The following is a 15,348-nucleotide window of genomic DNA, read 5'->3' on the forward strand; positions in this document are numbered from 1 at the left end:
GTAGAATATAAGGACTATGTCTGCATACATATAATTGTGTTTGCTTTCTTTTCAGACAGGCAATGCTTACTACACTGGGACACCAGAGGCGTACACAAATCTGAATACTACTGAGGATAAGGATGCTGCTGTGGCTGTGAAAGACTGATCTAATGCTCAATCTGCTCGTTCCCTAATGGCAAGAACCTTACTTTAAATACATACCGGTCATCTAATCTGGATGAACGCAAACCTCATTCTGAGCTGTCATGACCATCGAGTTATTTTTGGAGTGGATGTGAAATTGTTGCATTTCAGGAAACAAAAGATATGGGAAAACAACATGACTGGTTACTTGAAAGGAAGAAACACTGCAATTCAGATGTAGAAGCCAACATGAGAGCAGAAAGCATGGAGGGAAACGTGAGTTTTTGGGAGAGCCTTGTGACTGGACATCCTGTGTGCACCAGCTGGAAGCAAGAGGCTGAGGGATCTATATACCACCTGGCCAGTATTCTCTTTGTATTGGGCTGCATGGGAGGAAGTGGTTTTTCGGGACTTTTATACGTCTACATTTTCTTTGCCTTGAGTTTTCTCTGTACTTCTATTTGGGCCTGGCTGAATGTCTGTGCCGCTGATGTCTTCTCCTGGAACTTCATCCTCCTAGTAATCTGTATTGTGCAAATTATTCATCTGGCCTATCAGCTGCGGAGTGTCACCTTTGAGAAAGAATTTCAAGATGTCTACACTTCAGTCTTTCAACCACTGGGGATCTCACTAACTGTTTTCCGAAAGATCATCTCCTACTGTAACGCAGAGGTGATAACGTTGGAGAGGGAACATTGCTATGCAATTCAAGGGAAAACGCCAATTGATAAACTTTCTCTACTTGTGTCTGGAAGGTTAGTGGATTTTCTGTAACGTCTATGTGCAATATCAATTATTCATATTGCCTGGTAAATGTGCTTCAAAATGATGTGCTACTCTGATTTGAGATGGCAGATTTGAGTTTTATGGTACAGGAAGCCCTGCTGGTTTCCGTTTCTTAATCATACCCTTATTGATTAGATTGTCAATATTTATTTTAGAAACCTTACTTACCTGACTAGTGATGCTTTGTGCAGCATTTGGCAATTTTTTTTATCTTGTATTGCAATCATTGCTAAAAAAACCCATATATATATATATATATATATATATATATATATATATATATATATATATATATATATTTTGAACAAGAGATTGCAAATTAGACATAAAATTAGATATAATGTGTACAATCCAACGCCAGTGACTAGTGTTTGACCCCTTAACCCCCGGAGGTTTTTGCATTTTTGTTTTCTGCTCCCTGTTTTCCCAGAGCCATAACTTTTTTTTTTTTTTTTTGTCTGTTAATATGGCCATGTGAGGCTGGTTTCACACTTGCGTTTTTTAGCGCTCCGCCTTGTGCGCTATCATGCGTGTGCGCATTGCTCCCCTATATTTAACATGGGTGCGCATGGTCTAGCGCATGCACGCGTTCGTATGCATTTTCGTGCTCATGCGTTTTTTTTGTAGTGTGCGCCTAGGCGCGCCGGACGCAACCTGTTGCATTTTTGGTCCGTCCGACCTGTCTCAAAAAAATGCATGCACACGGAATGCGCAAAACAACAGCATTACAGTCTATGGGAACGCACGCGTGCACTAGGACATGCGCACGCATGCGTTTAAAATCTCGTGTTTTTTCAGTTAACATGGTGTCAAACTGGTTAAATCGCATGCGCAAAAAAACCAACGCATGCAAAACGCATGATGCATTTTTTGCATGCGTTTGGTATGCGCACGAGGCGCAGCGCAAAAAAAACGCTAGTGTGAAACTAGCCTGAGGGCTTGTTTTTTGCGGGACGAGTTGTACTTTTGAACAACACCATTAGTTTTAACATATCGTGTACTGGAAAACGGAGAAAAAAGTTCCAAGTGCGGCAAAATTGCTGCAAAAAAAAAAAAAATTCCACAGTTTTTGTTTTTTTTACTATGGGCACTAAATGCTAAAAAAAAAACCCACCATTTTCCAATACCCATAGCATCTCCATTTTATGTGATCTCGGGGTGGGTGAGGGCCTTTTTTTTATTTTTTGTACGCCGAGCTGACGTTTTTAACAATACCTTTTTGCCGCAGATACGATCTTTTGATTGCCCGTTATTGTATTTTAATGCAATGTTGCGGCGACCAAAAAAATATAATTCCGGCGTTTTGATTTTTTTTTTTTTTGTTACACAGTTTAGCGATCGGGTTAATTTTTTTTCTTTTTGTATTGATAGAACGGGCGATTCTGAGTGCAGCGATACCAAATATGTGTGTGTGGGTTTTTTTATTGTTTTATTTTTAATGGGGCAAAAGGGGGGTGATTTGAACTTTTAGATATTTTTTAAAATATTTTTAAAAACATTTTTTTTTACTTTTAGCATGCTTCAATAGTCTCCATGGGAGACTAGAAGCTGCCATAATTCGATTGGCTCTGCTACATACAGGTGATGATCAGATCACCTGTATGTAGCAGAGTTGCTCACTTGCTATGAGCGCCAACCACCAGACGGTGCTCATAGCAATCCGGCAGTGTCAACTATAGAGGTCTGTTGGAGACCTCTGGTTGTCATGCCAACCCATCGTTGACCCACGATCACGTGACAGGGTCACCGATGGGCGGGATTCCCAGCACTCTTGCTGGACGTGCGAGTTAAATGCTGCTGTCAGAGCTTGACAGCAGCATTTAACTAGTTATCAGCCGCAGGTGGTCCGCGATTCCACCTGCAGCTGTTACAGGCACTTATCAGCTGTTCAAAACAGCTGACGTGCTGTAAAAGATTTGGGCTCAGCTCTGGGAGCCCACATCAAAGGGAAGGGAGTCTGACGTGGGCATACTATTATGCCCGATGTCGGAAAGGGGTTAATAAAACTTAACCCCAGAACATGTGAAAGGAAAGAAGAAAAAAGATGAGATTCTCTGGTCTCAGGATCTGGTCTCGGCATCCTTACAAAAAAAAAATTTGGGGATCTCATCTGCTTAATAGAAACATTACCACATATTGGTCCAAAGTATTTTAGCTCACTAATTGGTGCCTTGGAAACCAGAAATAAGTGTAGAAATAGGAGAAGAAACATCACAAAGTAACCAGAAATAGCAGGTAAATTCTCTAGACCTCACTTTCTAAGACTCGACTAATGACAACTGAATTTATGACTACTACACATAGTATTCACATGTCCTGAGTATTGGATAAAAGGAGGACAAGCCCTTTTGTATAAGGGTGTTCAAACTAATAGAAGACTAGAAAGTTTCTTGTTAACCACCAGCCATGAATGTTTCAATTGTTCTAACAGAGGGAGACTTGCAATGATTATCATAGCTGCAACAAACTTGAATAAAATGACTTTCTGAATGTGTATTGGGTTATTGGTCTAGTTAACATAGCCTCCCATAGGGAATGGATTATATAAATATGAGTAGCTGATTGTATATAGTGATAGTAATAAACAAAAAATCTTGACGTTAGGACTGGACCACCATATGTGAAATAATGTTCCTTCTCCTCCACAACCTCTAACGCATCAAGGGAGGACCCCGGTAAAAATTCCACGCTAGTGAAGCTTATAATCAAAAAATAGTCTTCTGCTAGTAATGTGCATGTGAGTTTACTGAAAGAACAAGAAGCAGGAATGTAAACCCCAGTGGTCAGGTCAAAAATTGCAGGAGTACAACTTTTTTTTTAATGCAGATTTTGATATGAAAAATAATTATCAAAATGTAAAAAAAATGACGTTGATTCAAACAGATTATTTTTGTGATAAGACTTTTCACTTTCAGCTGCCCACATGCATCAGATCGACTTTTTTTCAAGTCTACTGATTTAATACAAGATATCCAACAATCTAAGGTATTTTTTTCTATTGAAAAGAACACACGTGCTTGGCTAATTTAAGCAAGCTTTCAGTTATAGATTGGCAGAGAGGGCTCCAGTGTGCTGTTTCATTATGATCTGGTAGTACTGATTGTCTAGGTCTCAAGACCAGTACTGTATATGGTGGAGCGTTCTAGGAAATCTGAGACAAATCCTCTAAAACCCCCAGTGTGTATTGGGGAATGTGAGACTAGTAGTCATTTTGCAGAGTGCACATAAGGTTCAAGAATGCAAAATAATGACAACCGCTTTCCAAAGAAGGTGTCATGGTCACGTGTGACTGGACACACCGCCTCCAGCAGGGCGAATTTATGACACGCGTGACCCTGGATACACCGCCTCCAGCAGGGCGAATTTAAATAATAGAACGTGCAGCCGGATACACCACCTCCAGCAGGCAAATTTCAGTAGCACACGTATGTCTGGATACACCGCCTCCAGCAGGGCGAATTTCAGAATAAAGGGGAAAACCAGGAAAACAATTACAATGGTGACCCTGCGATAGGGAACGGGGACGTGGAGACCTCCTGCACTCCCCTGAGTCAGTGTCTCTACACTCCTATCGATCCCTAGGCCGGTTCCGCACCGGGCGCCGATCAGGATACCTGAAATCCCTAGCTCGCCCTGAACCAATCCCTTACTAGTGAAGTGGACGGTGCAGAAACTAATCCCACCACTGTACTAAAACACACATTGAGGAAAGTGACAAACAGGGAAACACCACTTAGCTTTGCTCTGTTGCTAATGCTCCAAGCAACAGAGTCCGACACCTGAGTGCATCTTTTCCTCCAACCAGATCCAACACCTGAGTGCAGCTTTCCAGCAACAGAGTTCAGCATCCTAGTGCAGCTGTCCAGCATATCAGTGCAGCTCTTCCAGTGCAGCTCTTCCAGCAACAGAGTCCAGCATCTGAGTGCAGCTTTCACCATAGCTGCCACTCCACCCAGCTTTGCAAGAACTCCTCGCTGACACCATAGCTGCCACTCCACCAAGCCTTGCAAGAACTCCTCGCTGACACCATAGCTGCCACTCCAGGATTCTGACTGAGCTGCCAGGAACTCTCTAGCTCCTTTCTTCACCAAGGATGGTTGGAAAACACCAATATCACCAACAGTGAGTGAGAACACCTGACACACCTTTATAGTTAGGAGCCAGAGTCTCACACCTGTTAGAGATTCCCGTGCAATAACGCTCACCACCACTGGGGGCAAACTAGAACAAAAGACACCACTGTGCAATAACCCCAATGACCACCGGGGGCAAAACCAACTCCAAGCAACCAGCTCAAATGAAAAAAAAGGTTACTTATTGAAAACCTGTCATATCCAACCTGGATCATGACAGAAGGATTTATATACATCAGTTATGAGTATCATACATTTGCTATGTATAGTCCATTCTATTTACACTGGAGGATCATTTAAAGTAACTTAAAGGCTCACACCTGCATTTAGAATTGTGTGTTTCTGCTACTTTATAGGAAAAGAAAAATGGCATTCATGCAGGAAACTGATCCATCAATAGACCGACACAAATGGCACCAGATGGGCCCTGTTAGCAACAGGGCTGTGGAGTCGGTAAGCCAAACCTCCGACTCCTCAATTTCCCTGACTCCAACCCCACAGCCCTGCCTCACTACTGAGCATGTACAGAAAGTGCAGCACAGATTCATCTCACCTCCGACCCCACAGCACTGGTCACTACTGAGCATGTATATAAAGTGCAGCACAGATTCATCTCACCTCTGACCCCACAGCACTGGTCACTACTGAGCATGTACATAAAGTGCAGCACAGATTCATCTCTGCTACGACCCCACAGCCCGGCCTTACTACTGAGCTTGTACATAAAGTGCAGCACAGATTCAGATTCATCTCACCTCCGACCCCACAGCACTGGTCACTACTGAGCATGTACATAAAGTGCAGCACAGATTCATCTCACCTGTGACCCCACAGCACTGGTCACTACTGAGCATGTACATAAAGTGCAGCACAGATTCATCTCACCTCTGACCCCACAGCACTGGTCACTACTGAGCATGTACATAAAGTGCAGCACAGATTCATCTCTGCTACGACCCCACAGCCCGGCCTTACTACTGAGCTTGTACATAAAGTGCAGCACAGATTCAGATTCATCTCACCTCCAACCCCACAGCACTGGTCACTACTGAGCATGTACATAAAGTGCAGCACAGATTCATCTCTGCTACGACCCCACAGCCCGGCCTTACTACTGAGCTTGTACATAAAGTGCAGCACAGATTCAGATTCATCTCACCTCCGACCCCACAGCACTGGTCACTACTGAGCATGTACATAAAGTGCAGCACAGATTCATCTCACCTGTGACCCCACAGCACTGGTCACTACTGAGCATGTACATAAAGTGCAGCACAGATTCATCTCACCTCTGACCCCACAGCACTGGTCACTACTGAGCATGTACATAAAGTGCAGCACAGATTCATCTCTGCTACGACCCCACAGCCCGGCCTTACTACTGAGCTTGTACATAAAGTGCAGCACAGATTCAGATTCATCTCACCTCCAACCCCACAGCACTGGTCACTACTGAGCATGTACATAAAGTGCAGCACAGATTCATCTCTGCTACGACCCCACAGCCTGGCCTCACTACTGAGCATGTTCATAAGTTGCAGCACAGATTGACTCAGCTAAACGTCTTGATTCTTACCCTTACATTAGGAAAGGAACAGACGTTTATAGGACATTTCATAACTTTCCCAAATTCTTGTTAAAAAATTTACAGCACATTATGCATTGAACTACTCTAGCCAATTTTTTTTATTTTCGGAGTCAGTCCATTTTAAATAAACTCCACCAAAATTGACTCGGACTCCATGACTCGGACTCTGACTACACAGCACTATTTGTCTATAATGGTATACGTTTGGTTACCATTCGTGTGCCTGCACTTTTTTCTTCAGATGAAAATTAGTCATGGAGGTCAGAAACAGATGAGAACTAAGCCTAACCTCTATTAAAGCTCTTTACTGTCCTGCTGGATAAGTGGCAGTGTCATTTTGTAAACACAGAGGGAGAATTACTAGAAGGATGGAGTAGGTGCAGAAGGATTGTCAATGTCCCAATGAGCATTAAACGAAACGCACTGGATCCAAGCGTTCCCTTGTATTTATTCTGCATAGTCTGTTTACTGTAGGAGAGACAACCAAAAGACCATGTCACAAAGAAAATTATTGGGCAATGTAAACACTGGGTCGCTGTTACTTTAGGCTTGTGGCCATTGCTCTTGGAAATATACTGCTTGCAGTCAACTTTCTGTTGTTTTTATTTATTCATCTCACCTCTGACCCCACAGCACTGGTCACTACTGAGCATGTTCACCTTCCTGACCAGTCCAATTTTTTCAATTCTGATCTGTGTCACTTTGAGGACAGTGTGGAACGCTTCAACATATCCCAGTAGTTTCAACATTGTTTGTTTTTTTCCATGACACGTTGTACTTCATGTTAGTGGTAAATTTTGGTCAATTATGATTTTTTTTTTTTATCTATGAAAATATAAGAAACTTAGCAAACAAAAGTGAAATTTTCAAACTTTGAATGTTTAAGCCCTTAAACCAGATAGTTACCATATTTTTTAGACTACAAGACGCACCCCAAATTTTCAAAAGGAAAATAGGGAAAAAAAGTTAATGTGTCAAATGGGGGTCCGTATTACAGTCCGAATTCAGCTTACCTGGGAGAGGATCAGCGCCAGTGGAGCGGGGTCACAGGGGGTGTTCGGTAGTCTGGTGCTATGACTCCCATCCCAGGCAGGTGTGCCTGCCTCTGGGAAATCCCATTCCAGGCTGGTGGTGCAGGGTTCTTCGCCGGCATCTTGTGAAAGACCGGAGGCCCCACATATCCATTGCTGCAATACAGTGGCCTCCGGGAAAATGGCCACCGGGGGCGGCACATGCTCAGATCTCAATCTGAGCATGCCCAATCCCCGGCAGCCATTTTCCCGGGGGCCACCACATCGCAGCAGATTGAGATCTCATTGCCGAGATCTCAATTTGAGCATGCACCGTCCCCGGCGGCCATTTCCCGGAGGCCACCACATCGCAGCAGATTCGAGATCTCATTGCAGAGATCTCAATCTTAGCATGCGCCGCTCCCGGTGGCTTTCACAAAATGCCGGCGGAGCCCCACCCGCACCACAGAGCACTACCGCCGCACCTGCCTAGCAATGGGGTGTGATCATCACCCAGCAGCGTTGGACCGGGACCGCCGCAGATTCACCCGACTCCTGCTGCCGCCACAGTATTTGTAAGTATATTTTGCCTCTTATAGTCTGAAAAATATGGTATATCACACAAAAGTTAAGAAATCAAATTTACCACATGTCTATTTCACATCAGCATCATTTTTTAAACTTTTTTTTTTTTATTAGGAAATTAGAGGGCAATTTCTCATTTTTCCAACAAAATTTACAAAACCTATTTTAGGGAGCACATCCCATTTGAAGTAACTTTGAGTGGCCTATATGACAGAAAATACCCAAACGTGGCATTTTAAAAACTACGCTCCTCAAAGTGCTCAAACCCACATTCAATAAGTTTATTAACCCTTTAGGGCAGGGTTCCCCAACTCCAGTCCTCAAGGCCCACCAACAGATCATGTTTTCAGGATTTCCTTTGTATTGCACAGGTGAAGCAATTATCACCTGAGCAATACTAAGGAAATCCTGAAAACATGATCTGTTGGTGGGCCTTGAGGACTGGAGTTGGGGAACCCTGCTTTAGGGGCTTCACCAAAATTAAAGCAATGTGAAATGAAAATGTAACTTTTTTTCCCACAAAAATATTTTTTTAACCCCAAATTTGGCATTTTCACAAGGGTAAAAGAAGAAAATGAACCATACATTATGTTGTGCAATTTCTCCTCAGTACGACGATACCCCATATGTGGTGGAAAACTACTGTTTGGGCGCACAGCAGGACTTGCGCATATTCATGTCTTTAATGAGCTGCACCACGTGACCGCTGAAGTCAGGCCCCTGAGACCGTGGGACAAGCAGGGGGGCTGCAGAGATGCGCCGGGGGGGGGGGTCAGTATGATCTGACACTCCCGCTCCCCCTCCGACCCCCTGGTATATGACTCGTGTATAAGCCGAGAGGGGGACTTTCAGCCCAAAAACAGGGCTGAAAATCTCGGCGTATACACGAGTATATACTGTATGTGAAAGACCTAAGCATATGGATTAACACAGAGCAGTGACTTTTGGAATATAACCCCAGGGTTCATTGAGCTAATGAAATTGTCTTGATTGTGCAAATACCTGGTAGACATTTTGAATGGGAGTTTCCGTTAATAAATATTTGTTCCAGCAATGAATTAATCACACTGTGTTTTATTCATTGTCATGGTACTAGTGGAGAAAGCTGTGCCACTGACAATGACTGAGCGGAGGCTGAGTATACGCACTTTTGCTCTATTCAGGAAAGGGTGTGAAGTGTCCTGTTCTCAGTGTTTTACTGCCCTGAACTCAGGATTGCTGGGGGTCCCAGTCTGAGGGTCCCAGTCAGAGGCATAGCTAGGGGTTCAAGGAGCGATGGGATGGGGTAAAACATCTGAGCGGGCCCCCAACCGGGTAACCTCAATGTAACCCCAACCAAGGGACCCCATTTTGAAAACTATAACTCTCAAGGAACTTATGTAGAGGTGTGGTGAGCACCTTGAAACCAAAGGTGCTTCACATAATCTTATAAAGTTTTGCAGTGAAAATGAAAAAAACTATTTTTTCTGGCAAAAAATGTTGCTTCACCCTCAAATTTTTCATTTCCACAGGGGTAACCATAGAAAATGGGCCATATAATTTGTTGTGCAACTTCTCCTGAGTACAAAGATTCCTCATATGATGTTGAAAAGTACTGTTTTGGGCTCACGGCAAGGCTTGGAAATGAAGGAGCACAAATTGAATACTGGAGCGCAGAATACAGATGTCGTGTCACATTTGAAGCATCTCGTGACATGCCAAAACACCAAAACAAACACAAATGACCTCATTTTGGAATATGCACTGTTGCTTTGGCCTAAAGTTTTCAGTTTTCAAAAGGGAAAATAAAAGAAAATGGACAATACAATTTCTTACATAATTTCTACTGAGTGTTCCACTACCCCATGTGGTTAAAACTTCTTGAGGCACAGAGGAAAGCTCCAAAAGGAAGGAGCACAATATTGGAGTTCAGATTTTACCAGAATGGTTTGGGGGTGTCATGTCACATTGGGAGAGCTCTTGAGGTGGAAGAACAGCAGAACCCTTCCATAAGTTACCCCATTTTACAAAGTACAATTCTCAATGAATTCATATAAGGGAGCAGTGATCATGTTGAAAAGACAGGTGTGTCACAGAATTTTATACCATTGGGTAGTGAAGAAAAAATATTTACATTTTTGCCACAAAATTTTTGTCTTCGCCCCAGATTTTACATTTTTGGACAGGGAAGTGGGTAAAAATGTCATGTCACACACTTTCTGCTGAAGGTGGCAATATCCCATATGTGGCTGTACAGTGTTGCTTAGCAACACGGCGGGACTCTGAAGTGAAGGAGCGCTATTAACAAATTATTGTGGAATATTTTGCAAATTCCATATACAGAGCCAGAAGAGCAGAACCTTCCCTTATGTAACCCATTTTGGAAATTACATACCTCTGGAAATTAATCTACTGTACAAGTGTAGAGATGATATTGACTCCATGGATGTTTTCCAGAATCAAGCAGCAGTGGATTTTGTTGAGTGAAAATTGCAAACCTGCCATTGTAGTGCCTGTACTGTACATTGCTGTGCCCAGTATATGTAGTGCACATACATTGTGCTTCTGAAGACGCGCACCCTGTAAAATTGTAGTCTCTTGTCGAAATGCCAAATACCGTATATACTCATGTATAAGCCAACCCCCCCCCCCCACACACACACACACAATTTTGCCACAAGAAACTGGGAAAACTTATTGACTCGCGTATAAGCCTAGGGTGGAAAATGCAGCAGCTACTGGTGAATTTCAAAAATAAAAATAGATACCAATAGGAGTAAAATTAATTGAGACATCAGTAGGTTAAATGTTTTTGAATATCCATATTGAATCAGGAGCCCCATATAATGCTCCATACAGTTCATGATGGGCCCCTTAAGATGCTCCATGCAAAAGGTTAATAATGCCCCCTTAAGATGCTCCATAGAATAATATGCCCCATATGCTGCTCCATAAAGGTTATGGCCCCATAAGATGCTCCATAGAATAATATTCCCCATATGCTGCTCCATAAAGGCTATGACCCTATAAGGTGTTCCATAGATTATGCCCCCATAAGATGCACTAACCACATCACTGCGCCCCCTGCTGCCTAAACGTCACTGACACAGGACAAAGCAGAAAGCGATGCGCAGCATGGACCCCGGACAGGTGAATATCACTATACTTACCCCCTCCTGGCATGGTCTCTGCACCCCCCCCCCCACTACTCCACGGTCTCCCTTCCTGCTTTCAGCGGTCACGTGATACCAGAGAATTTACAGTCTATTTATTTTTTATTTAATAAATCAGTAGTCCATATAAAAATAAGAAACTTTGTAATATACCTTATCAGAGAAATATGCTTCTTTTCTGGCAGGACTGATTATTCATTTTCAAAATTCTCAAATAAAATCTGTAGTCAGTGAAGACAGATTGTTACATTATGGGGATAGATGACAGTTCTCCCTGTAGCTCCTTCCTTCTCAAATGTTCATAGAGTATTTTCATTAACAACTGTCATCTCCTATCTCCGTAATGTAAGAATCTGTCTACACTGAACACAGATTTTACCCCAGAATTGAGAATTTTGAACATGAATGATCAGTCCTGGAGGAGAAAGAGAGAGCAGATTTTTTGATAAGATGTATTACAAAGTTGCTTATTTTCATGTACACTATTGATTTTTTTAATAAAAATAGAAATGATGGTAACTCAAGCATTTGATGGATACTAAACAAAAATGAGACTCCATGAGTGATCTCAGTGTTTCATAAAGTCTACAGTTATCATCTATTATAGAACACTGTTATAAAGGGTATATGCACAACATAGATGGAGAGAAATGTCACGCCCCTGCCTTTCATGCTGGCTCATACGCTAAACCCGCATCTTTCCCGACACATGATTTAATCAGCTCCAACAGCCATGGGTGAAGCCCGCAGTTGTTAATCTGTTAAATTCCACTATCCATCTCTGACAGCGGCATTTAACACGCGCCAATATGGGCGCACGTTTTTCCACATTCCCATCGACGCACCTGTGACGTTATCGCGGGGTACGGATGCATTGTCGTGATATCTGAGGGTCTACTTTAGACCCTCATGCCTGTCATTACGATACTCTTGTGAATGCCGACCTGTGCTGAAGCACTGCTATGAATAGCCCAAGTGATCAGATGATCGCAGCTTTAAGTCTGCAAAGGGGACTATTTAAATAGAGCAAAAAAAGTTTTTAAAGATATGAAAAAAAAAAAAAAATAGAAAAAAGTTCAACTTGCTCTACTTTCACCACTTGCCCCGTTTAAAAATGAATCAACAATAAAAAAAACACATCATCTCATGCCACAAAGAATAAGCCCTTACACAGCCCAATAGCCCGAAAAATGGAAACATTACGAGTCTTGTGAAAATGGCGACAAAAGCGAATGTTTTTACAAATGTCACTTTTTTTCCCTCCCTCAACCATTTAGTGACTGAGCCAATTTTGACCTTAATGCCCAGGCCAGATTTTACAATTCTGACCACTGACACTTTATGAAGTTATAGCTCTGGAATGCTTCAATGTATCCCGCAGATTCTGAGATTTCTTCTTTGTGACATATTGTACTTCATGTTAGTGGTAACATGCCCTGCTCAGCTTCGCCCCTACTGGTCACATGGTGCTGACGTCATCACAGGTCCTACTGCACCACTGCTCTGCTTAGCACCGCCCCTCCTGGTCACATGACACTGACATCACAGGTCCTGCTGCACCACTGCTCTGGTGAGCTCTGCCCCTTCTGGTCACATGGTGCTGACATCATCACAGGTCCTGCTGCACCACTGCTCTGCTGAGCTCCGCCCCTCCTGGTCACATGGTGTCACATCATGTGATGTCATAGGACGGGCAGCGCTAACTGCGCATGGCCAAGAAAGAATATTACAGCGCAGACGCAAGAAAAAGAAATGAACGCTGAGGAGGCGGCGCCAAATTCAAAAGCAGGATATGACTGACGGATGTGAGGCGTCTGTGTCCGGGGGGGAAAGACCTGCCCCCCGGTCAAACTTCAGGTATGTCTGACCAATTTTAAAAACTATTTCAGCAGTGGAAGGGACGCTAAATAAAAGAGCCACCTTGACAGAATGCAGCATTAGTGCTGCACAAGGTGGCTCTTTTAGTTAAAAATGCCTGGGGGGGTGACAGGTTTCCTTTAACGATGCAATGCTGGGCAGAGTGGGGGGTGATGTCAGCATCGTGGGGCCAAATATAATCACCCTGCGGGCCAGATTTGGACCATGGGCCAGAGTATTACATGTGTGCCCCATGTCAAAGTCAAAATCAGAATGAGTGGAGAAACTCCCATGTATCGCTGCAGGAAGAGCAGTTTGCTCAGGGGGAGAAAGTAGTTGGAATAAGCAGAAAGGATGGTCAATAAATATAAAATAATAATTGTAAATTGGACAGAGGTCTAATGATTGGAAACACGATCTGATGATGTATGTCAAACTCAGGCTCACTAAGCATCTCAGATCAAATCCTCGAGTAACATGAACCAGAAATAGATGACTGTGCAGGCGCAGAGAGTACAGGATTGGTACTGGCAGATGAATGCTTGTAAGTAATCCGGAACATACGGGGGCGCAGGTGAATTAGTACAGAAGATAGAAACCTGGTAAACAAATGCCAGTATATCATGCAGTGGCACAAGTGCATCAAGTGCAAAAGTAGAAGCTTGGCAATTAAAGTGCAAATAAATAAAAGCTTCTGCGTATATGTCACAACACGACACCTTGGGAAAGAATTAAATCCAATGTTGCTATGTTTAATTGTGATTTCAGTGTCATGTGACACATGTTGCTGGGTAGCCTTAGTCTAAAAAATAACATTTTTTATGCAGGGAACAAAATATTGACTAATCTGTGCCCTAGAAGAAATAATTGCGCCTCACTGTGCTCAATGCACAAAATATGTGCACAAAATGCATCTCCTGTATTGTCCCTCTCGTGGTACATTGGCTACACACTATCCTGTCCCATAAAATATTGCCTCCACACTGTACTTCCCTATGGTTTACAACGTCCACACTCGCCCCTTATGAACTATAACTGCCTCACAGTTTGCTTCCACGATCTATAACAGCTATGCTGTCCCCCTTATGAACTATGATTGCCATGCTGTCCACTGAAATGTACAGTGGTCTCCACGCTATTGGCTCTTATGAACTATGGCCTCCACGCCATCACCCCATATGAACTATGTCGCTGTCTGCACACTGCCCCCCCCACGCTGCACTCTACACAATCTCTCCATTTTTGCAGTTCCTGCTTCATACTATTCCCCCTTATGCTGTGTCACTCTCCATACAGCTGCTCCAGCACATTGTCCCTGTCATCAGTGACACCCACCCATGAAGCCTCCTGTTCACAGCATGCCTTTAAACTGTACACCCCCACGCTGTCCACACTCTGCATATCCCTTCCATAATGGGTCTTTACACTAACACTGCCCCCCCCACCCCATCTACGATAAGCCCCAGGTATCTTCGGATTCACTACGAAGTGCTTATTATAGACCATGTCTTCCTTATTACTGTGTCACAGCAGTGACTTCAGCTATATGGTAAGGTGACCTTACTACACTGCTGCATGGAGTGTCGGACTGGGATGCCAAGGGCCCACCTGGTTTGTCCTGATGAAGAGGTCCTGCGCGACCTCGAAATGCGTTGACTTTTAACCTGTTCTAATGTTTTTATTCCAAGGATATTCCATCTCAGCAGCGCATATGTGATACCTCCGTTTGTTTTTCTTTTAAGAGCCAACCAGTAACATTGACTTGGGAGGGCTAACTTTTTACTTGTATACAAATATTACACTACCTTCTTTCACAAATTTACCTATATCTAATATATAAAGCTCAATGTGTGTGTGTGTGTGTGTGTGTGTGTGTGTGTGTGTGTGTGTGTGTGTGTGTGTATGTCCGGGATTGGCATCTGCACCGTTGCAGCTACAGCCACAAAATTTTGCAGTCACACGTCCGGACCCCGAGAGCGTCATAGGCTATGTTGTGGGGCGAAAATTTAACCCCACGCGTTCCAATTCACCAAACAATTTTGCCCCTATCTACATAATAGGGAAAAGTGGAAGGAAAAGTGTTGGAGGCAAATTGACAGCTGCCAGATGTG

At 43.3% G+C, this 15,348-nt stretch overlaps 1 protein-coding gene across 1 annotated transcript in view; it reads left to right on the forward strand.

Moving 5' to 3' along the window:
* Positions 1–688: 688 nt before the first annotated feature.
* POPDC1 (popeye domain cAMP effector 1) overlaps positions 689–15,348 on the forward strand; it is a 365,967-nt gene continuing 351,307 nt past the window's right edge. The window contains exon 1 of the mRNA XM_073576099.1: positions 689–881. Within this exon, the coding sequence (XP_073432200.1) occupies positions 827–881 (55 nt within the window). The 5' untranslated portion in view covers positions 689–826. The remainder of the gene's footprint in view (positions 882–15,348) is intronic.

Source organism: Dendrobates tinctorius, unplaced genomic scaffold, assembly GCF_039654945.1.
Source record: "Dendrobates tinctorius isolate UK_male_01 unplaced genomic scaffold, ASM3965494v1 ptg000046l, whole genome shotgun sequence".
Lineage (NCBI taxonomy): Eukaryota > Metazoa > Chordata > Amphibia > Anura > Dendrobatidae > Dendrobates > Dendrobates tinctorius.